Source organism: Phacochoerus africanus, chromosome 2, assembly GCF_016906955.1.
Source record: "Phacochoerus africanus isolate WHEZ1 chromosome 2, ROS_Pafr_v1, whole genome shotgun sequence".
Classification (NCBI taxonomy): domain Eukaryota; kingdom Metazoa; phylum Chordata; class Mammalia; order Artiodactyla; family Suidae; genus Phacochoerus; species Phacochoerus africanus.
Window position 1 is genome coordinate 37,172,367 of NC_062545.1, and position 24,815 is coordinate 37,197,181.

The following is a 24,815-nucleotide window of genomic DNA, read 5'->3' on the forward strand; positions in this document are numbered from 1 at the left end:
CAAACCAAGAAGTAGATTGCTAGGTCTTCACTTGAAAGCGCACCCCTCATAATATTTTTTATGAATCATACTATATTTCCACTGACAGGAGAAAGTGAAAATAGAATTAAATTGAATCATCCTGAATAATGTCTACCTCTTATTGTGTTCTTTTAGATACATTTCTAAATTATTTCTACAAATTTCTATAAATGTACAACATAACATATAGTGTTTTTCATAATTTTCAATTGTTTTGTGTATGTTACGCTTTTTGAACTTGAACTGAGCATTTTATTGACAATATTAGAATCAATTCTTACAAGTATCTTTGCTTTGTAGCTTAGGAAACTTAGTAAGTTTATAACTTAAAGTCACATAAGTGTGTGTAAGAACCAAAATTTCAACCTGGAAGGGCCCAACCTAAATCCTGTATTCTTTAAGACTCCTTATAGTACAAGAAATTTTCTAGTGGCACTACGGAGTGTTCTTTAGAGTAGTCTTTACAAACAGGGTGGTTCATGGGGAGTGTTGCATAGAAGGAAAAAGTTTTAGATGCTATTTCAGGTTCTCTTTCAAGTGTGTACTTGAACTCTGTGCATTACAACTTGGTGAGAGTCAATCCTAGTAGCTGCTTATTGGTGGTTATCAGATTCCCAGAAAGTTGGGGAAAACTTTCAGTTAAGAAATAAGTTTTAGGAGTTCCCGACGTGGCGCAGGGGTTAACGAATATGACTAGGAACTATGAGGTTGCAGGTTCAATCCCTGGCCTTGCTCAGTGGGTTGATGATCCGACGTTGCCGTGAGCTGTGGTGCAGGTTGCAGATGCGGCTCGGATCACGTGTTGCTGTGGCTCTGGTGTAGGCTGGTGGCAATGGCTCCGATTAGACCCCTAGCCTGGGAATCTCCATATGCCGCAGGAGCGGCCCAAGAAATAGCAAAAAGACAAAAAAAAAAAAAAAAGAAAAAAAGAAAAAAAGAAAGAAAAAAAAAGAAGTTTTAACATCAAACACTGTGTACTTACATCAATTGGATAAGCATGTTGATGTGCAAAATTGTTTCTTTCTTCAGTATCATTTTTAGTTAATTAAAACTAATCTTTACCATATCTCCACGTTGATCACTATTATTTTATTGACATAAATAAAAATGGTTCTTTTCCCCCCCATTTTCCTCCTTTAATGAGTAGGCTATAGAAAAAAAAAATTTTTATATTAGTTATATAAAAGTGATTTAGGAGTTCCCGTCGTGGCGCAGTGGTTAACCAATCTGACTAGGAACCATGAGGTTGTGGGTTCGATCCCTGGCCTTGCTCAGTGGGTTGATGATCCGACGTTGCCGTGAGCTGTGGTGTAGGTCACAGATGCGGCTCGGATCCCGCGTTGCTGTGGCTCTGGTGTAGGCCAGTGGCTACAGCTCCGATTCGACCCCTAGCCTGGAAACCTCCATGTGCTGCGGGAGCGGCCCAAGAAATGGCAAAAAGACAAAAAAAAAGTGATTTAAATGTAAACCATGGACACACTTGATCAATTATTGCTTTTTGTTTATTACCTCCTCTGATTTTCTATAATTATATAACATAATATATAATATTTTGCTATTGTTGTATGTAAGTTATGGTTTTATAAATTCCTTGAGGTCAGAGTTCATAAAATATACTTCTGTCTTACAAAGGGATAATCATATAATTTGTGCGCAAAATTTTGGGTTTTTTTTTTTTCTTGATAATTAGTATGATCCCTGAAGGTAATAAAGTGATGGGAAGCCAAGAGTTTCAAAAGAAAGGGTCTATGGAGTTCCCGTTGTGGTTCAGTGGTTAAAAAATCTGACTAGGAACCATGAGGTTGTGGGTTTGATCCCTGGCCTTGCTCAGTGGGTTAAGGATCCAGCATTGCCGTGAGCTGTGGTGTAGGTTACAGACATGGTTTGGATCCTGAGTTGCTGTGGCTCTGGTGTAGGCCAGAGGCTACAGCTCCGATTCGACCCCTAGCCTGGGAACCTCCCTATGCCGCTGGAGCAGCCCAAGAAATGGCAAAAAGACAAAAAAAAAAAAAGGGTCTATGTCATATTCATCTTTATTTCCTCTGGACAATGACAGTATTTGGCATGTAGCAGCAATTCAAATAACTCTTGAATGGATAAATGAAAGAATGAGACAAAAAAACTGTAACGGGCAGTGTTCAGGAGAAACATGGGTCACCAATAAAACTTTGAAAAGAGGACTGCTTTCTTGTGTAGTCAAGAAAAGCAAATTAAAATGTTTCTTTTTATAGCCACAAAGTAGCAAAATGGAAAAAATATAACAATATCAACTGTTGATAACAATTTAGAACTGAAACTCCTATACACTAATGGTGGGAGTATAAATTGGAGCAATAAGGTAACTTTGAAAAACAATTTGAGTCTCTAGTTCCATCCATGTTGCTGGAGTGAATAAGCAATGAGATCTTGCTATATAGCACAGGGAACAATATGTAGTCACTTACAATGGAACATGATGGAGGATAATGTGAGAAAAAGAATGTATACATATGAGTGACTAGGTCACTTTGCTGTGCAATAGAAATTGACACAACACTGTAAACCAAGTATAATGGAAAAAAAATAAAAATCATTAAGAAAAAAAAAAGAAAAACAATTAGATATTATCTAGCAAAGTGGAGATTCTGATGCCCAGCAATTTAATTCCTGGGAGAAATCCTGCATGCCAGTACCAGAAGATATATACAAGAATGTTCACAGTAGCACTATCATAATAGACCCAAACTGGAAGCAACCGAAATATCCATCAAGAGTAGAATAGCTAGAAGTTCCCATAATGATGCTGTGAGTTGAGAACCGGACTAGTATCCATGAAGATTAGGGTTTCGATCCCTGGCCTTGCTCAGTGGGTTAAGGATCCCGCATTGCTGTGAACTGTCTCCGGCTTGGAACCAGCATTGCTGTTGCATAGGCCGGCAGCTGCAGCTCTGATTTGACTCCATGCCTGGAAATTTCCAGATGCCACAGGTGTGGCCCTAAAAAGAAAAAAAAAAAAGCAAAAAAGAGTAGAATAGCTAAACATACTGTAATATAGTCATACAGTGAAATACTACGGAGTAGTGAAAACAAACGGATCACAGCTGCTCTTCTCAACATGATGAATTGCAGGAAAATACTATTTAATTTAAAAAGCAGGGGGAGTTCCTGTTGTGGCTCAGTGGTTAACGAATCCGACTAGGAATCACGAGGTTGCAGGTTGGATCCCTAGCCTTGCTCAGTGGGTTAAGGATCCGGCACTGCCTTGAGCTGTGGTGTAGGTTGCAGACTCGGCTCGGATCCCGTGTTGCTGTGGCTCTGGCATAGGCTGGCGGCTACAGCTCCAACTGGACCCCTAGCCTGGGAACCTCCGTATGCTGCGGGAGCAGCCCAAGAAATGGCAAAAAGACAAAATAAATAAATAAAATAAAATAAAATAAATAAAAAGCAGGGAGTTCCTCTGTGGCTCAGTGGGTTAGGGACCTGATATTGTCACTACTGCTGCTTGGGCCACTGCTGTGGCACAAGTTTGGTCTTTGGCCAGGGAACTTCCAAATACTGTGGGCGTGGCTGAAAGAAGAATAGAAAAGCAAATTAAATACAGTGATCTCATTTCATATAAAGCTTTACAATGCCAAATTAAAACTATTACTTATTGATAGGTACATGGATGGTAAACTATAAATAAAAGCAAAGTAGTGGGTATGCCTGGTTAATGGAGATGTAAAAAAGATTCAGCATGGAGTTCCCATCGTGGCACAGTGGTTAACAAATCCAACTAGAAACCATGAGGTTGCAGGTTCGATCCCTGGCCTTGCTCAGTGGGTTAAGGATCTGGCGTTGCTGTGGCTATGGTATAGGCCGGTGGCTACAGCTCTGATTCAACCCCTAGCTCAGGAACCTCCACATGCCGCTGGTGCGGCCCTAGAAAAGGCAAAAAGACAAAAAAAAAAAAAAAGATTCAGCATAGAGTTCCTGTCCCGGCTCAGCGGTTAGCGAATCCGACTAGGAACCATGAGGTGGAGGGTTCGATCCCTGGTCTCCCTCAGTGGGTTAAGGATCTGGCATTGCCATGAGCTGTGGTGTAGGTTGCAGACTTGGCTCGGATCCCTTGTTGCTGTTTCTCTGGCGTAGGCCAGTGGCTACAACTCCGATTAGACCCCTAGCCTGGGAATCTCCATATGCCTCGGGAGTGGCCCTAGAATAAGACAAAAAAAAAAAAAAGATTCAGCATGTAAACAATTGTCTTTCAAAATACTGGTAGTGCTAAGCTGGGTGGTGGGTACACAGTTGTTAATTCTCTTTTCATTGTAACACATATCAACACTGTTTTTCTCTACTAATTTAATATTTAAAATAAAAAGGAATGAATGATAATGTTTGAATAAAGCCTTTGTGATAATGACAATGCAGGTAATATCTAGCTGAGCAAAAAATCCTTTCTACTGCTTTTCATTTTTAATGGTGTTTTTTATTTCTAAAATAGCCAAATTCCGGGCAGGTTGAAAATGATAAATATGAATATAAACCACAAGGTGGCGTCCTAGCCTCATGTGTCTCAGACACATTTAATCCAAGCAACTGATGCTTAACCTTAGAAATGCTGAATGTAGTTAAAATCTAGAGTTGATTGTATTCATAGGAAGCAACGGAGGATTTTTTTCCTTTTAGCTTCTTTCTTTTCATTTTATCAATTAATTATGCTTGATTTTATTTGCATATATATTGTGCTATCTGATAAAATTTTGTGGGAAAGCAATTTAGATAAACAATGAAATAAGTATGCAGGTCCAGCATATGACATTTATTCATTCATTCCTTCCTCACTCAATCCGTCAGTCATGCATTCATATACTCGGTCATTTAACGTCCACACATATTTTTGAGCTTCTCTTCTATACCAGACACAGGGCAAAAAGGCCCTGGAAACTTAATGTTGAACAAAAACATAGTCGCTATCATTTACTTTCTGTGTAGTGGTGGAGACAAATTAGTCATATCATCACAAATTTAAATTGCAACAGACGAGGAGTTCCGTAGTGGCGCAGTGGTTAACGAATCCGACTAGGAACCATGAGGTTGCGGGTTCAATCCCTGCCCTTGCTCAGTGGGTTAACGATCCGGCGTTGCCGTGAGCTGTGGTGTAGGTTGCAGACGCGGCTTGGATCCTGTGTTGCTGTGGCTCTGGCGTAGGCCGGTGGCTACAGCTCCGATTCGACCCCTAGCCTGGGAACCTCCATATGCCGAGGGAGCGGCCCAAGAAATAGCAACAACAACAACAAAAAGACAAAAAGACAATAAATAAATAAATAAATAAATAAATAAATAAATAAATAAATAAATAAATAAAATAAATTGCAACAGACGAATTCTGTGTAGGAGAATTATGTGGTTCACAAGATTGCACAACATGGTTTTGAACCAATAGGAGATGTCGAAGGAATGACCCATCTGTTGAGATCTGAAAAATGAAGATGAGTAACCTAAGTAAAAAGAACATTTTGAATAGAAAGAACATGAGCAGGGCCTTGCAGCAGGAGAAAGCAATGAAAAGAAGGTGGGAAAAAAAGGAGGATGACTGGGGTGGCAAGTCAGAGGCAGCAGAGATGGGTGAGGAGAGGCCTAAGAAGGGGGCAAGGAAAAGATCTAGCCTGGCCTTAAGCCTGAGGTTGAGAATTTTGTCTTCACACTAAGAGCACTATGGAACCACAGAAAGGAGGGTGGAAGCAGCTCAAAGTCCCTGTCTAGTCACTGGTAACTCAGTAGCTTTATCAGTGGATGTGAAGGATTCTGCCTTAAGTGCATGACTCTGTTCGCCTAGGTGTGATTAGCTTTTTGATAGTGAAGGACATCATTTAAAAACAGTAGCAGAATTTCAATTGCAGCCATATTTATTCTTTTTTTTTTTTTTTTTGTCTTTTTGCTATTTCTTTGGGCCGCTCCCGTAGCATATGGAGGTTCCCAGGCTAGGGGTCCAATCGGAGCTGTAGCCACTGGCCTACACCAGAGCCACAGCAACTCGGGATCCAAGCCGCATCTGCAACCTACACCACAGCTCACGGCAACGCTGGATCGTTAACCCACTGAGCAAGGGCAGGGATTGAACCCGCAACCTCATGGTTCCTAGTCGGATTCGTTAACCACTGCGCCACGACGGGAACTCCCCCATATTTATTCTATTTAAGATTTTTCCCTTCCTTCCTTCCTTCCTTCCTTCCTTCCTTCCTTCCTTCCTTTCTTTCTTTCTTTCTTTCTTTCATCTTTTGAGGGCCGCACCCATGGCACATGGAGGTGCCCAGGCTAGGGGTAGAATTGGAGCTGGAGCTGCCGGCCATAGCCACAGCCACAGCCACAGCACGGCGGGATCTGAGCCACATCTGTGACCTACACCACAGCTCATGGCAATGCCAGATCCTTAACCCATTGAGGCCAGGAATCCAACCTGCTTCCTCATGGATACTAGTCAGATTTGTTTCCACTGAGCCACAATGGGAAATCCTACTTTACTGATGAGAAAAACAAAGCTTTCACAGATACGGTTATTTGTCCAACATCACCCAGTTACTATAGCTCAAGATGTATCCAGATCTGTCTGATTTCAGAACTTGTCCTTTTAGTCATTATACTATGTATTTTACTCACTGAAGAGTTAGGATTTTAAAATGACTTATCAATATTGATAGACTAGAGAGAAATTCACTAGAATTATAAATAGAGATTTTGAATTATTTATAAGTGATCTGAATAAGGACCAAAATTTTTAATAGGCTCCCACATCTTAAACAAAACTGCTTAATAGACCTGTTTAACTAGTTAAATATGCAGTGTCCTGGATAGGACTATAAAGTGGCACAATTGTTCAGCAAACCACCTCCTTGTTCATATGGCTCTCCTGTGTCAGCTGTGGATATGCCTACAGACTTTGACTCCTAAGCCACACATTTAAAAGGAGCAGTTAAATAACTTTTACACTTCTCTCACCCCTCCTGTCCTGAAAACAAACAATGGTGAACTTTGTTTTTCCTTCTGTCTCAAGCTCCTAATACCCAAAGCAAGTACACTGCCTGCTGGACTTTGGTGTCTGGAGAAGTGGCTAAATGCATTTACATTGAGTCATTCACAGCTCCTGTGTTGTTTCGTCTGTGGCTCCTACTTTGGGGCATGCCTGGGGTTTGACAGTTACATCAAAGGGGTAGCTGTGCTGTGAGAACTGGTTAAGTGTGGGCCAGATAATTCATAGGTTTATTGCTAAGACTTCTTCCCATGATAGTCATGGTCAGATGGTACTTGGCGTTTAAGCCTGTTCTCTTGGTGTAACACATATGCCTTGAGCCTGCCTAATGGTTCAGCAGTCATGGACTCATGGATATCTTTTGGGGGGCTTTCTGAACCTTGAAAGGGGACACAACGACCCCTCCAGCCTCCTTGTACTAGCAGTAAAAAGGATGTTTGTCATCATAGGCAACACTTGCCCACTGAGCTTGACTGTACCCTTGTCTGAGGGTCACCAGGCTGTATGTGGGTTTTGATGTCACCACACTTGACCATTTGCACTATGCTATGCTTATCTTTCTGCCGTCAGAAATATGTCAAAATAACAAAATAAATTTAACAGTGGCTTCTTGTGAGACAAAAAAGTGACTGGCATAGTTCCTGTTTAGGAGGTGGCTGGCGACTGTGACAGAGAAATGTGTTATGATGACAATAAAATGTGGTCTGTGTGCCTCTATGTTTTGCCCTCCTGACAGCGAACACGCCTCCATCATCTTGCCAGACCCCAAGAGAAGCCTATTTAAAGCCGATGTGCTGAGACAGACTGGCTAGGATGTGGGAAGATGCCAGCTATGGCTGGCCCAGGAGAAAGGCTACACAAACAGAGTTACACAAAGCTCTGGTGCCTGTTGTTTTTGGTGAAGAAAAAAGAAAGTCTTTAGGATCTCTGCAATTAATGACAAAGGTTAAAAAAAAAAAAAAAGAAAAGAAGAGAAGCAGCAATGAGTGATCTAGGAAGCAGAGCTTTATACTTTTATAGTACCGTAAATAATATTCAACTTGGTAATTTATGATCAGGAAAGGAGGGGTTAACTCAAGATTCTCAGTTGTTTTAGGACTTTATGAGCATATAAAATTTATCACCCCACTTACACAAGTGAAACATTACGAATAATAGCCATTCTTTGCAAAACTGTTTTTCTTCCGCATGAGAAACGTTGACTTTGTTTTCATTGCAATGAAAATATAAAACTATCACAATGCACACTTAACACAAGAAACTTTAGAGTTAACTTGCCTCTTTCTACTCCTTAGAAAATAAGCTTATAAGGCATCCTATTACATGCATATTCCATTTCATATGCATAAAACTCTTCATTCCCACAGACTAATAGAATGGCAACAGAGGTCAAGGAAATGGAGTATACAGTTCTCGGAAGACTGAGAATTTAGAGGCATATAAAAATGTCTCTGGATATGAGATTTTTGAAAAGTTATATACATATAAACTGTTAACTACTATAGAAAGCATGCTTAACTGCAGGCCGGAGTTTAGGTTAGTTAAAAAGCCCTTCCTGATAACAAAACTCATTAAAGTGAATGGATTACTGAGTGGGCCAGATGAAGAATGTTGTTTTATGACATGATGGACCTGGAATGTATAAACATTCAGAATAATCCAGCATTTTCCCCTCACAAAAATCTATCTTTTACATCTAATGGAAGACCGAGAATTTTTTTTTTTTTTCCCTCAAACCCAATTTACTCAGTTATCTAGTCACTATTTTGCCTCACTGTTGTCAACCACCTTGACCGAGATCATATAGAATCCTCTTTGGTAGTGTTTATAGAGGGTAACTTTACTGATAAAGACAGGCAGTTTAAAACCTTAACTCTCAACTGCTTGACAGGTGAAAGTTAAAACTAGTGAACTGTCAAAATAATTTCCCTTTATGTTGTACTATAGAACAAGGTGGAGTTCTTTTTCTTTTCTTAAAAATCCTTTCGTATATTAAAAGGGTGAGATGGCGGAGATTTTTATGCTAATACTATAGACATTTACTGTTGTCTTCAGCTCAAAGTGATTTCAGGCAGGATGAAATGCTGAAAGTCTGAATGAGTGAGTCCAGAAGAAGGGCCAAAAGCCACAGCCTAGAGGTCAAAGGTACAGTCTTAAGAATCAGACAGGCCTGGGCTGAGTCATAACTCAACCTACCAGGTGTGACCTCGGAAAATCGACCTTTTATTCTCCCATTCCTAATTATGTAAAGGTGATAACCTATAGGACAGTTAGCCAGGCTTAAATGAGCTAACAGATTCCAAACACTTAGCATGGAGCTTAGCACAGAGAACTCAACAGTTAATATTACATTTTATATTCATGTTTAGACGTATGACTTAAGAGTGGGTATTGATTCTGTCAGTTATAACAGAGGACCTGATTCTCTGATCAACCCCATCCCTGTGAAGTTAGGAGGGAGAAAGTGCCACCTAGTACCTAAGGAGCCATTTCTCATCTGCCTTTGGACCCTCGTAAAATATTGTCTATGGAAGCTAAAAGATTTCTCTTCTTTTAAAGATCTCTCATCCAAGTTCAAAGACTTATCCTTCCTTCCAAAGAATATGAACTATAGCCATAGTTTATGATGTCATATTTGCTGCAAAGCTTTGTTGTAGTTACTGAAATATTCACAACCTCAGTTATTGCTTAGATCTTAAAAGAATTACAAGGGGAAGCCCAACTCCATTCTTCAGGAAAACACAGAACTATGAATAGTCCCATTGGGCCATAAAAACATGAAACACTTAAAAAATACATCTTTAGATCATTAAGCCATTACAAAGTCAACCCAGATTCTTTGATTTGACTAAGACCCTAAGCTGATGAGATGTTTTTAAGTAAGCTAAATCACTTACATTTTAATCTATGTACATTTCTAGCCATGAGTTTTTAAATTGCATTTGAATGTAATATTACAGTATTGCCTCAAATACAAGATGCACTTTTTTTTTTTTTGTCTTTTTGCTATTTCTTGGGCCGCTGCAGTGGCATATGGAGGTTCCCAGGCTAGGGGTCCAATCGGAGCTGTAGCCACCGGCCTACACCAGAGCCACAGCAACGCGGGATCCGAGCCGCGCCTGCAACCTACACCACAGCTCACGGCAACGGCAGATCCTTAACCCACTGAGCAAGGTCAGGGATCGAACCCGCAACCTCATAGTTCCTAATCGGATTTGTTAACTACTGCACCACGACGGGAACTCCCAAGATGCACTTTTTAAAGAAGTTTTACTTTGGAAATTGGGATGGGTAGAGTTATGCTGTGTTTTCCTTAAAAAGCTGACCTTAAACCAACACTACATCTTGCAACGGACAGACTTATGGAAATACGAAATTCTAAAATCATCTTGCTTTGTGATGATGTTACCTAAGGTAATATTACTCCTACTCTGTATTAATTATTGGCAAAAGGGACAAGTTGAATACATAAGGATGGTAATTAAAAAGGCTTCATTAAGATTGATGATACATATGTAAATATACATCAGAGTCATCACTCTAGTTAATATTTGAACTATTTAAAAAGTCCCTCAGATTTGTCCAAATATGATAGGAAACAACATGTTTGTAATTACAAAAGACCCCAAGGAGAGGAAAAGCCTCCTTGACCAGTTCCTAGAAACCCCTTTCCTCATTCTCTGGGCCCCTCCTTCTTTTGAGGGTCCCTATAAACAGCCAGGGTGGCAGCCACACCTCTATCACTGTCAGGCTGCAGGATCACACCTTTCAATGCTACTACACACCATCAGAAGGCTGATACACAGCACAGTGCTGGGCACAAAGTGGTTATTCAATAAGTACATTCTAGCTCACTGATGTAAAACATGAAACTGTTCTAATTAGGTGTCATATAGCTTCTATCATTTGGGAAAACCCAATTTCTAAACATGTCCTCCTATTCCTTTTTTTTCCTTTCCCTTTTCCACACCAAAAATCCTTTGAGTTAACTTTGGGACTAACTTTTACACAAACGAAAGCCACCAATAAATCAAACCCCAAAAGTTCTTTTTCCCTTAAACTGCAGAAAATAAACTTTTTCATATTTTGGTAGCAAACATGAAAATTAATATATGGAAATGCAGAACACTACTCTCACAAAACACTGGGTCAGAGATGGAAAACTCAATAGTAATGTTAATAGAGTGAAATATGACCTTAAAAACCGATGATGTGAAACAGTGATCAAGAACCAATTCACTTTAAACAAATGCAATGACTGACAGTGTATTTAAGGACACCGATAACCCTTAGGAACTATTTAGCAAGTTGGTTGGCCAATATTTTAATCAATTAAACTGAAAAATAATAACCCACATGTAACTGGAAGGAAAAAAAGAAAAAAAAAAAAGGAAGAGAAAGGGAGGAAAGAAAGGGTGTTTATCTTAAAATACTTAATCCAATTTTAAAAGAAATTCCTGATCGATAAAAGTTTACATTCCAAAAACAGGAAAAATGGCTATTTGAGTGCTGATATTATAGTAGGCACAGAATCAGCTATGAATTCCTAACTAGAAATATTTCTATGCGTCTTGTCCATAAATCATGATTAAAAAGCAAACTCCAAATACCTCTAAATCCATTTTCTTATTTGTTACCTAATCCCAACTGAAGATATAATAACCATAGAGCTTTTGGACAAGAGGAACGAGATGATTTGTTTTTGTCCATTTTTTTTTAACCCACTTACACGGACAAAAAAAATTAGATAAAGTACATGCCTGATTTTTCGGAACGAAAATAATGTAAGAGGTCTCTCACTTTTTCCTTTAAGTATAATTGATAAACTTAATAAAAACATTCTTTTTCTTCTCATGTTTGGTGCGACAGCTTCAGGAACACTGAAACAGTATATTTTAGGCTTTTTGGAAGAAGGAGGGATAGCTGCATAACTCCCAATGCATCAAAGCAATCTTGAGGTAGGTGCGGAGGGTTTATCATCAAGCAGCATATATATACCCACTATGTATGCGTGTGATGTTTTATAAACATTCTACAAACACTTCTAAGTTACAAAATCTATGGCATGTTCAAGTTTATTACCCTACGTTCAGTATACTATTATTTGGAGTTCTGGTAAGTTGCACTTTTCCAAGAACCACGGTTAAGAATAAAAGATGGAAGAAAAAGATCACTTCCTTCCTCCAAATAATGTCATAGTTGCCTATACTTAACTGATTTACAAGCTCAGAAAAATGCTATTTTCAAGCAAGCTATGAGTTGTATCAAATGACTTTGAAAGAGAAAGAGAAAAGCCATGGCTTAACTAGTTGGTGAAAGAAGGCCTTGCTTGAAATTCATGTCAACCTTTGATTCTGCAAAGCAACTCATCCACATAAAAATGGTCAAAAAGGACTTCATTTAATTAGTGGTATGTAGACTTTTGCATAGAAAAAGGTTACAAAGTAATGCAAAAAAAAAGAGACTAGGTACAGTAATTTTAAAACAAATATTTTAAGGTATAATTTTGCATAATGTTTAACATTCTCATAATGTTTATTGCTTTCTCCACACAGCAGAGAAATGAAGTGCATAATACATGCTGTGTCTTTATTTCTCAAACATAAAATCTCACGTGCTTAATTTCAAAGTATTAAGAGATTATTTTGTCAATAAACGAAATAAAAACAAAAAAAAAACCAAAACACCATTATGTAGCACTAGTCTAGGCATGGAAAAAAATAATTTATGTACATCCCATTTGCATACATTCATCTTGATTTGGGATCAAACACAATCACAAGCTTGACAAAGAACATTTAAAAATCGTGGCTTTGCGCTTCCCAATATTCTTTCCCTGTCTCATCACCTCCAGAAATGCAACTGCTCCCCAAAAGGTGACAAGAATAGATATTATGCAGTATCGGGATGAAATGAAGACAATAAGTATGAAAAAATAGTCCAAATGAAGCTGAATAAATTAATCCAAACTTTTACAAACTGGAGAGTTTTCAAGTTGGCATGAATCAAAGAGCGGCTGATAGGCACACAGTAGGCAACTGCTTCTAGGTGCACTCTATAAACATATGGTTTATATAAAGATGCACCATATTTTGAGCCATGAAAAAAAGTGCCTGGGGGTTTGCAGGCAGGGCAGAAATGCTTGTTAATCTGAGCACTGATGTAATAATTGCTTATACTAATGCATTGCTAAATGTCACCACTTGGCAAGTCTGTACAAAGAAAGCAAACTAAGATAAAACTAGGTCTTTCAACTTGAAAATTATTTTCAGCAATTCTTTTGGCCAATAAAAACCTGTTGGTTTCAACAGAGTGCTCCTCTCTGATACTGTATTAAAATGTCTGCAGCCAAATGCAAGACTTCCGTCCCTTTCCTTTCTCAATCTAATCTCTACACTCTTTATTTGTGCAATGTTATTATGTTCAAAACAAAACTTTACTAGCTTAGGCACTTATGAAACATGAATATTGTTTTCCATCTAGCTTTAACAGAATTCAGTCAGGGCACTTTTCCTCCCCAATTCAGGCATCCTGATGCACTGCTGGATAATATAGTTCACGTATTTTCCAGGAAACTTCTAAATGGAAACGAGTGTGAAAGTTGCTGATGTCAGTTACCAAACTGCCTTAAGTCAAAAAAGAAAAAAGATAATACCACATTTCCACATGTGAGGTTTGTGTCTCAAATTTAGCTTTAGTGTTCCTTTGTGGATCTGCAGGCAGAATCTGTATGGCTACTTTCAGGGTGCAGAAGTTTTGAGCTGACTCTGAAATTAAGGACATTCAGTTACTGTTGCAAGAAGTTCAGTGAAAACTTAAAAAGCTCCCACTTCTGTCCCCCAGGGTCGGTAAGGTTTACTGTTTGTTCCACTGCTTGTCTGCTGAGGGCTAGACGTGGCTGATACCGACAAGGGGGGGCTGATGGCGGTCGCGGCTGCCACTGCCGCAGCTGCGTTTGGGGGGAGCATGGGGAATGCCCCAGCAAAGGACAGAGGGAAGCTGTGTGCAGCTGCCGTGGCTGCGGCGGCGGCCGCATGGACAGTGGCTGACAGGGACAAGAGAGAAGTGGAAAGAGGTGGCACGCAGGGGGCCACGCTGCCCGTCGATGGCATCCGAAGGGCAGAATCTGCGTGGGCAAACGTGGCCGTGAGGAGGGCGGAGCCGTGGGCAGGAGGCACTTCTGAAGCGGTGGAGAGGCGACAAGGCGTGGACTCGGAGGTGTGGAGTCCACTGGGTTGAAGCAGGGCTGCCGGGAGATGGTGGAATGCGGCCGCCCAGTGGTGCGGATGCAGGGGGTGGTGGTGATGGGCCAGCGAGGAAGTCATTGCCGCCGCCTCTCGCTGCGAGGCACAGGTGCTGAGATGAGAGACCAGGCGCACCCGCAGTGGGTCGGAGGAGTCCAGGCCTTCCACGGAGCTCAAGTACCTTGCCACTTCTGTTAAGCACTCTCGGAATCCAATGCTCATGAAGTCCATGGCGAGAGCATGTGCGTCAAAGTAGCCTGAAACCAGGTGGGGGCATAGTGGGGGCCAGGAGAGAGCGCAAGAGAGAGAATGTACAGTTACAAAGGGTAACCACCAACTACCTACCTTCCACTCTGTCCTGCAGAGATTTAAGCAGAGCACTATCCTTTCTGAAAAGTTGCCAGCTATTTATGGTTGTAATTTGTGCAGAAGTTAAGAAAGTGTACTTTGCAATTCACATGTGTGACAACTCTGGCAATGCTATACACTACAGTTGTTCTTGCAAACAAATATCACTGTGGGGGAAAAAAATTGAGAACATCTGTGTTTCAAACACTTTCGGGAAAAAAAAAAAAAAAACGGTGTCTCTTCTTTTGTATTGTGGGACAGTGAAATTCTCTAGTAAACTTTTTCATGGTAATACAGAGTACCAGTCTCTCTGTCTCTGTCACATGAGTTGGAGATTAAAGGGTTTATCTGAAACCTCCTCACTCTCCCCGCATTTATAACAGAGATGTGAAATGCATAGGAGCAGTTTGAGGGCTTTTTCAGAAATGTGCTAGAATCTCTTTATAAATTCATAAATGCTTCTTGACTTGTAGTGTTGTTTAATCAACAAAATGAAAACGTCATTTCTTTGTATGAAAAATTTAAACTAAGTAAAATGATTTTTAAAAAATTTGGGGGAGTTCCCGTTGTGGCGCAGTGGTTAACGAATCCGACTAGGAACCATGAGGTTGCGGGTTCGGTCCCTGCCCTTGCTCAGTGGGTTAGGGATCCAGTGTTGCCGTGAGCTGTGGTGTAGGTTGCAGACGCGGCTCAGATCCCATGTTGCTGTGGCTCTGGTGTAGGCTGGTGGCTACAGCTCCGATTGGACCCCTAGCCTGGGAACCTCCATATGCTGCGGGAGTGGTCCAAAGAAATAGCAAAAAGACAAAAAATAAAAAATAAAAAATAAAAAAATAAAATAAATAAAAAATTTGGTTACTAATTTGAAGATCTTATTTTTCCATCAGGCAATATAAGGCTCCTTTACTGATACGAGATTCCTAAAACTCAGTTTTCCTGAAGTTCAAATAAATATATATTTCTTTCACTGGCTAGCTCACTTTTTCCCGGCATCCACCCAAGAAAAAAATGTATATTACTTGTGTCAGTGTGTATGCATGGACCTTCACACCTAAGTTTATTACCATAAAAATGGCTAGAGCTGGTCACATTTATGAGAATTCCTTTTTATCCAAAGATAATACATTAGAATAGAAAATAGTAATGTCTGATTAGAATCAGTGCCAATTTAGGGTACTGATAATAATAAGACATTTGGGGACATGTCACCACTTTGAATTAATGACCTCTAATATGTATAAATGTAGCCCTTTTAGATTTTTTCTCATTTGCAACTTTTTTTTTTTTTTTGGTCTTTTTGCCATCTCTAGGGCCACTCCCATGGCATATGGAGGTTCCCAGGCTAGGGGTCGAATCGGAGTTGTAGCCGCTGGCCTACACCACAGCCACGGCTATGCCAGATCTGAGCCGAGTCTGCGACCTACACCACAGCCCATGGCAACGCCGGATCCTTAACCCACTGAGCAAGGCCAGGGATCATACCCGCAACCTCACGGTTCCTAGTCAGATTCTTTAACCACTGAGCCACGATGGGAACACCTACACCTTTTTTTTAAAAGCAATTTTCAAAGTAAAATTTAGTCTACTCACTTTTGGGATGTGTGTATACATAAAGGAGAAATATCACATCTAAACAAGATTATTTTCATCTAAGGCATTGATTACATTCTCTTTTTTGTGTTTCTAGAGATCAAAGTATTACCTGTTCCATTTATCATCAATTAACAATTAAACTTAGTTATTGTGCCATCAAAGCACTTTGGAAAAGAGTAGTCACAATATTATAAAGTCTAAGAGCTAGAATACCAACAGAAATTTGGAAATCCCAAAAAGAAATTTGGGGCAAAAATATATACCATTAAGACAGTAACAACAACAGCACAAAGCTGATATAAGAGAATATCATGAAACGTGGAAGGTCAGCAATTAAAAACAGTTATCACCCCAGGACATGAGCATAGTTAGCCATAAAGCTCCGGCATTAGGAGAGAAACTCTTCCTAAAGAAGATGCCGCCAAAGACTTCACATGAGTCCTCAGGGTTTTCTGTAAAGCTCTGCAGATTACTGACGTCTATGAGAGAAGAAGGGAGGGGAGGTAATCACCAGAGTAGACAGAGTCCAGAAACCCAGAGGGATCCAGAAATTTAGGCTACCTACTAAATTCTCTCTAGAAACTATCGCAATACCAATACAGACTAAAGAATGGACCAACAAAACTGAACCCCAGAACCTTCCAAGACACAAACTTGTGACTTGCCAGCTATATGCTGTTGTGTATGGCTGAGTCCTCTGTTGCATCTTAAGGAATATAAGGTGTGGAATTCCTATTCTGTTGCTGACAGCAGAAGGAAATGATGATAAACAGCTGCTTCCTATGAATGGCTCTTGGGCCAATAATAATAGCACACAGGTCTAACTTCCATCCCTGCCCTACTGGGTTTAAGCGAATAAATTCAACAACCTTGTGAAGTGAACACTATCACTGGTCTCATTTTGCAGATGAAGAAACTGGGGCTCAGAGAAGGTTAGTCATTTTGCCAGGGTCACAGAGCTTAAAAAAACATGGCAGAGTCAGGATTTGAAACCAAGCAAGCCAACTGCAGAGTCTCTGCCCTTCACCCGGACATTTTGAGGCCCCGGTAGCAGTTGTGAGTCCAACAATTTGAGCCCACGCTGCCAGCCCCCCTTGTTCAGGGCCCACACATTCTCCTGAGAGATGACCTCTCTAATGACCTGGCAGTCAGGAGACTCGTGTGCAGCTTGCTCGGAAATGTCTGTTCACAAACTATTTTGGGACGTATTTTAGGACTGTTCAGGTAGCCAAGAATAGCAACCAAGATGGAACTTAGTTTTTATAATAAGGCATAAGAACAATATTACTCTTTAGAAGTATAATTCCTGCCAAATATTTGAAACACTGATAAAAATTCTTAGCCTTGTAGCCAGCAATGCCAAGGGAGGTAATGCAGTCAAACAACTTTTCCTGTACCATCACTCACTTGATCTGTCTGCTAAGATCCTGTGGTTGTAGGTGAGAGACAGAATCATGGGGCTGGAGGGGCCTGGAGAGGTCTGAGTGCTAGGGCAGGCCTCACAGTGCAGCTCACCACTTTTGTCCTGGCTTAAAGGGGAGGCAGTGACCAAGCTGGGCTGGATCACTGGCTTGTAAGATTTCATCCAGTTCTCTTCTCTATTATGTAAGAATATTTGCATCCTGTGTTGAGGGTTACATTTGAATGAGTAGAAATCACAATTCTCTACCCACTTGGGATGCTTTTCATTCAGGACGGTTCCTTGAGAAGGTACCACAGAGGCTGAGTCACACCATGGGTGAGAGCTTCCCTTTATAATGATCGCCTCCTACCTGACACGAGTAAAAGATGGTGAAGGTCAGGGCTGATGCTCCACAGATCCTCAGCAGCATGGCCATACTGGAGTTAAATACTGAAACACTTCCACACCAACTGGAATGGAAGCAGTAGCTTCCCTCCAATGCCCTACCTAGGCCCCGATTGAGAGCAGGCTATGATACTACATACTTACAAGGCTAATGCTGAGCAGAGGGAGGCCTGCAGGGTGCACCTGCAGCACTTAGCCCCTCTCCTTACTCAGTGATCAAGGAGGAACAGGACCCTGGGCCAAGATGATTACCAAAGTCCTGCTTGAAGGGTGGAAAAAGACAGAAGAGGGCAAAATCAAGTTTGAGGTATGTGTAAGAAGTGGGATAATGAAATCTGAATGAACAGTCAGCTTTCAGGATCTCAAGTTCATTCTTAGTATGAAGTGAATGAAGGTCCCTGACTCTCTGAATGATTCTTCCCTAAATCACTACCCAATACAGAAGACATCTCTCCAGGGCACCAGGCTCAGGGCATCTGCTCCTGTCTGCTCTCCACAGGTATGCCTGCTCCATCAGCGGTTTTCAAGGCAGAGATTCACCACCTGGCACTTCAAAAGCTCTGTGTAGTTTAAATCCAAGACCAACCAAACTCTGAAAATGACAATGAAAATTCACTTCCTTTGGGATAGCTGCATTACCCTGAGTCCTATCCCTGATTTAATGAGGTGCAGGGTGGGGGTTAGGGGAAGGGAAAGAAGAAGAGAAAAAGATTGCCTCTAACCTCCTGTTTATGTTTGGATGTTTGTGTGTTTGTTTTGTCTTTCTGTACAAATTCCAGCATGCGCTTCTGAAAGTCCCAAACAAATCTCTGACCAGGCTGCTGTGAATGAAGCTTTACTCCCACAGTATTATGAAAGCAAACACAAGCCCAGGGTCAAGTGCTTCTTTTGTTCCAGAAGTTCTTTCCCACGAGTTCAATCCTGCCATTAGCATTGATTTCCATGGCTTTAATCTGGGACCTCCTATCTCAGCTTGTTAAAGAACTGTTCAACTATGACTTCCTTACAATCTTAGGGAGAAAAAAATGAAAAGAAAAAGGTGGAGAGGGGGAAAAAAATGAAGTCACCTACTTACCTTTACCCCCGGTTGCCTGGAGCATTTTTAAATGATCCACTGTCATTTGCAATATTTCGGCCTTTTCTAACTTTGCAGATCCCTGTATAAACAAATAAAGTCTTAAGTCCCATAGGAAAAAATGGAACAATTTACCCTGAATTTTTAATTTGCCCTCTCACTAGAAAATTCTGTTCATTTTTTTCAAAGGAAAAATCTGAAGTTTTTCCAGCCTTTCCACGAAAACACTAATTATGTCCCACTTAATGACAGATATTTGACATTTTACAGATGTTTTACTACTGCAAAAATCTCAAACTTTGCATCTAATCTCTGCCCTGGTTAATAACATACTTTATTTTACTAGGGGACATACAATAGTCTTATGTAACCCTGAAGTCTAGATCAGGTGAGTTTAACTCTGGAGGAAAAGGAGATATGATTGCAACAAATTATTGTTATAATATGTTCTAATATGCCTTTAAGGTAATTCATACTACACCACTGGTAAGTAGAACCAAAAGTACAAAGACTTTCAAGGTTTTTTTTCCTTCTCGATAATTACCAGCAGGTGTCACTGTAAATTCCAAGTTCATAAAAAAGAAAGCATAATCTTCCTCTTATCTAACAAACATCAAGAATGCTTAAGGATATTGGAACTCTTTAAAATAGTTCTTAACAAAATTGTCTTGGAAATATATTTTATGCCCCTCCCTCCATTTTAGAAGAAGGCTACCTCTGGAAACCAACTGAAACACAAATGTGCCACCTCAAACTGTGGATGTGGATGGCTTCTAATTTCTTGGAAGAGCTAAGTAATTAAATCAGTTTTTTAATTTTTTTTTTTTGAAAAGGAAACTGAAGTTTATTTCAGGTTCCTATGCTTTCCTTTTTTTGTGAAAATTTCCAGCACCCAGTACCTGGTGAGGGTGCCAGAGTTATTTAAAGTGCTCGAAAGAACAGTCTTCTAATCATATTGTGACAGGGCCAGCTCGCTAGGGTTGGTCGCCAAGCTCAGCAAATGGGAAAGCCTGTGTTTATGGTAACAAACTGCCAAACAACTGAGGTTTGCTTTTAAGGTTTGTTTTAAGTTGACATTTTAAGAGAAAAAAAAAAAAAATCTAACAAACCAAGGGAAAAAAAAAATCACCAAACTGTTCCTCACAACTGTTGATGCTTCAGTACTCAAAGTAAAAATATCATTGATTACTGATATTTTTATCTTTAGCCTGTTGTCATGAGAAATGCTAGTAATCAAAACCACAATTTGCATGTTACATTTAGCTTATCAAAGACAATTTCAGTATATAGAAGGGGTGCCTTTTCTCCCTCCGAAATCGATAGCATATGGCATCTTGTACTTGCCTCAATGTTCAGTTTTTCCATGAAGATGTACAGTAGTTTCAGCGAAAGTGACTAATAATAAAACTGCAGTTTCTGGATAATTTCCAAGGGCTTTGTAGGGTTTGCTTTATAGTGTTTGCGGTTCATGAAGTAAATAACAAATTGGAATAAACAAACAACTTCTGTCGTATACCCTATTTGAATTTAATTGAAAGCATTTTCAAAAGGGTATGATGTCACAGTCTTTGAAAGATGCTCTTAGAAATCTGACCATCAGCCATTGAGGCAGGAGGAAAAACACAATTTTTCCAAAATGATAAGGGAAGATTTAAACATCTGGCTTCCTACCTAAGTGTGCAAAATCTTTCTTTCTTTTTTTTTGTAAAGACATACTTGAATTCCGAAAAGGGAAATGTATAGCTAGCTTGATTTTTACAAAACTTGCACAAAGCTGCCTCAAATCAAACATCATTCTATTAACCCAAGGATTAAAAACGAAACTAAGTGGTTCAGTAAATAAATTTTGTTAGTATTATTACTTAGAAAATAGAGATAGAGATATCACTTCGTTGGCTTTGGTTTTTTTTTTTTTAGACAAAAAGCTTTTTCTTTTAACAGTTTGAGACAAAAATGAAACTTCACATGATATCTTTTTTTTTTTTTTTTAAATAAGAATACTACATACAGCTCGTTTTTTTAAACAAAACCACTACTGGTATTCATAGAAAGAACAGAGAAAGCATGAACATGTTACCCTTAAGGGGGAAATAAGCTAGAGAATGGAAATGTTTTTCAACTTCATGATGGATTATGTTTTTAATAGTTTTGCCACAACAAAGCATTTTATTGAAATAGCTGCTCTGTGCCAGATCAGGGCACATACACCATTATTTTAATGAGCTTTAACAAGAACCCACATTCCCAGATGAGAGAATCAGATTTTTTCAGCTCTTTGGTGGGGTGGTCAGGGGTGGGGGCAGCTTACTTGTTTTTCAAAAGCGGTTGGCACCAGTCGTCTCAACTCAGATAAACTGTTATTTATCCGATCTCGACGCCTTTTCTCTATTATCTATTCCCCAAAAAGCAAAACAACAACAAAACTTTGTGAATACACATGTGATAAAATTACTCATAATGGAAAAATACAACTGCTACACATTAGGCTAGATTAAATGAAATAAAAAAAAAAAATCACATACCCCTCTCCTTTTCTTTCTTGCCATAATCTGAGATGTCGTTGTTGGAGAATTCGATCTAATCACAGAGCTAGTACTTTGCCTATGAAATGAGAAAAGTCTGTCAGGTGCTGCGTTGACAGTTGTTTCTTCTGGGGGCTTGATGGCACACATTAAACATTCAGATTAGTTTAGGTCAGTTTTTTTTTATTCTGGGTCAGTGTTTTTTTATTCTTCATTCTTGTTCTTAACAGACTTTGCTTTCAACCCTTTTATCTCTTTTCAGGTAGGAATCATGCCTTTTTTCCTTTCAATTTTAATGAGTAATCCAGATGCCAAATCCACTGGCAACAATGTCCCTAAACTTTTATTAAGTCTCCCAGTGAAATAATTATTGGCAGTTGGGGTGAGAAATTAGGCATTAGCACTTTCTAGTTTCCCTCATAAATGTTTCTTAAAAGTCAAATAATCTCTAATAGCATCCCTCCTCCTCCGTCTGGGCAGACCCACTGAACAAAGCAAAGCTATTTTAAAATAAAGGCCATGTTCAGCACCACTATTAAACAGATATACAGTCATCCCATGTCAATGTGTTGTCCCTAGATGCAATCTTTAAAATAAACAGAAGTTACCCTACTATTTCAAAACTTCAATTAGTCATACAGGGGAAAAAATGACAAATTCAATGTTTTCTATGCTAATCTTTCAAAAGAATGCCCCCAAATTAAATACGCCACTGATAGAAAAAGTAAATTAGATGAACTACTAGGTGAAAGTTTTACTTTGTAAATAAAACTCTGAGTATTTCTCAGCCTTCAATCTAAGCTTAAACCTTTCAGAGTTGTAGTCCATCTTGAGTGTGCTAATGAAAAATATTTTATATTGCAAGTTCAATCAAATCACTACCTTGTCACTTTTAATTTTTACAATCCTTTCTAGCTTGTATCTGCTTCTCTTCATAATTCATGGATACTGCTTCTTCATGTTCTCAAATTCTCCAGGTTCCTGTTATTCTCTTTCATTTTAGAAATGTTGCACACACCAGGTTCTTATTACCTCACCTTCTCACTTCTGGATCTTATTTCTGAATTAACTGTTCCCTTCATTCCCACCCCTTCTCAACTGGTGTCACCTTTCACATGACATCTTTTGTTTTTCAGATCTCATTTTTTAAGATGACACAACACTTTAATGATTAGAAGATACTTTGCAAACAACGTTTCATGTAAATATCTTTGCTTCTGCTGATTCCAGACTAAAGTTTGTACATATTAAAATAATAATATTGAAAGAAAACTAGTTTTCCAAAGGTGGAAAGAATTTTGCTCTTTGAGTGACAGCTGCAGATAAATAATTAAGGTGCTTCTGGGGATGCCAATTAGAAGCAATTATCATCTGACCCGCCTCCGCACTAAAACGCCTCCGTAACCTCTGTCACTGGAAAGTGGAGGTCTGGCTTTCCTGATCACGACCCCAATCTTTTTCCAGACTTAAGAACAAGCAAAGATGATGCCCGAAACGATCCTTCCATCTGTCACCCACTCTCCCGTCAGCCAAGTCACAGAGGATCAACCTGGAAATCTCAACCTACTTATCCTTAACATAGCAACTTGCTTTAATTTCTCCAAAAAGCAAGCCATCTTTCGGTCCCTTTTTTTAAAAAAAATCAATTTTAAAAATCTTCGCCTGGCTTATTTTGAAAATGTTTCTAAAGACAATTTCGGTGTCTCCCGGACGTGCCAGTCCGCGCGCCCAACGCTGACAGCCGAGGACCCTCCTTCGCCAACTCCTACACTTTTTCGGCCGCGTCCAGAGTCCTCTCCGCCCCACCCCTACAGTGAAAACCCAAATGCCTCGCCCCACCCCAACGCGCGCTCCGCGAGCGCCCACCACTCAGTCTTTCCGGCAAAAGTTTCCCCCCTTGGCTAGGACAGGGCGGAGAGGAACCTCGGGATTTCCAAGGAGCCGCTGGTACATGAAACTCCCGGTCGCCTTGGGCTCCAGACAGCTCCGCCGAGCCCGCGCTCACCCCGAGTAATTGTTTTCGCTCCCCACGTCGATAGTCTCGTCCATGTCGCTCTCAGAAGTGGTCTCCTCGCAAGGGCGCTTCATCGCGGCCCAGACCGCGCGGAGCGCAGCCCGGCCAGAACTAGGGACGCCGAGCTGGATGCAGCGTCCTCCCGGTCTGCCTGCCTCCTCCCTGGAACCGGCGACAGCGCGGTCCCGCGGCGGCGCACTCGGCTCCTCGCCGCTCTTTCCCACGCCGCAGCCCAGCGCGGCCGCAAGAGCCGGCGCCAGCCACGCCTCCCCGCGCGGGCGGGGGCCCCTCTCCCGCCTCTGCGCGCAGGCCCCTGTGGCCGGGTCTGGCACCGCCTCCTTGAGGGTCGGCGTGGCCCGCGATTGGCTTGAGCGGAGGGGCGGGGCCGCGCTCGCCAATGCCCGCCTCGGACCTGGGACGGAGGCGTGGGAACGCGTTCGCGCATCTGGGCCCAGAGAGCTGAGCGCGGGCTGGGAGAGGCCGCGGCGGGCGTGAGCGCGAAGTTGCTAACTCTAGATAGGGAAGCGCGCGGACGTGGGCGCGGGCGCGGAGGGAAGGGGGCGGGCTCTGGACCGCAGGTTTTGGCGCTCCTTCGCACCGGGCTCTCTGCGGCAGAAGTTTCAGGCGTATGCTAATAACCCCCGGCGCGTGGTTGAGTGTGAGCGAGCGTGTGGGACGTCGGGAGGCGTCGTGGATTAACTGAACCGCTACACTCGGCTGTCCCTTGTCTGGACCAAAACTGCTGACTGACCCTGGCGGTCACATTTGCCCTCTGGGGTTTTTGAAAACCTTAAATCAAAGTTACTTTTCTCCCTGGCAACTCCCAAGGCTACTTCCGCGGCCTCTGGGCTGTGAACTGATAAGGACGTGAGTTTTCCCGACCAGGTACTTAACCGCTGGCGGTCGGAGGGTCTGAGAGACCGGCCACCAGGCGATTTTCGATTTGCTCTGAATCAGTTCTTTCCATTTAACCACTGGCGCTGTGGATAATAGATCCCGCTGAGTAGACTGTGGGCTGGAGTTTTGTCTACTCTGGAGGCAGAAGGGACTAGAGCAGTGATGCGGGTATTTCAGGACACAGTTTTAGTAGTTCTTCAAGTTCGAGTCTTCCGGGCTTGGATTATCCAGATAATTGTAGTTCTCCACACCTCTGGATTTGTGTAGTCGCAGCGGTAGAGTTAATTAGCATCCCGGAGTGAAAAA

The 24,815-nt window shown here is 41.0% G+C and overlaps 1 protein-coding gene across 1 annotated transcript; it reads right to left on the minus strand.

Annotated features, from left to right (window-relative positions):
- Window positions 1–12,520: 12,520 nt before the first annotated feature.
- HEY2 (hes related family bHLH transcription factor with YRPW motif 2) lies at window positions 12,521–23,852 on the minus strand. The gene is made up of 5 exons (XM_047759361.1): window positions 23,604–23,852; window positions 21,599–21,677; window positions 21,385–21,468; window positions 19,077–19,158; window positions 12,521–14,510 (listed from the first exon to the last, which is right to left on the minus strand). Exons 1-5 carry the CDS (start codon window positions 23,684–23,686, stop codon window positions 13,825–13,827), a joined length of 1,014 nt encoding a protein of 337 aa, XP_047615317.1. The 5' UTR covers window positions 23,687–23,852; the 3' UTR covers window positions 12,521–13,824.
- Between the last annotated feature and the right edge of the window lie 963 nt (window positions 23,853–24,815).

What these genes read in the sequence shown, in the direction of transcription:
- HEY2 (XM_047759361.1), bottom strand. Translation starts at nt 23,686, where the DNA reads ATGAAGCGCCCTTGCGAGGAGACCACTTCTGAGAGCGACATGGACGAG. An exon ending in CAAGAAAGAAAAGGAGAGGG is followed by an intron (nt 21,469 to 21,598) that starts GTATGTGATTTT and finishes TTTGGGGAATAG; the next exon opens with ATAATAGAGAAAAGGCGTCG. An exon ending in CCAGGCAACCGGGGGTAAAG is followed by an intron (nt 14,511 to 19,076) that starts GTAAGTAGGTGA and finishes ACCTGGTTTCAG; the next exon opens with GCTACTTTGACGCACATGCT.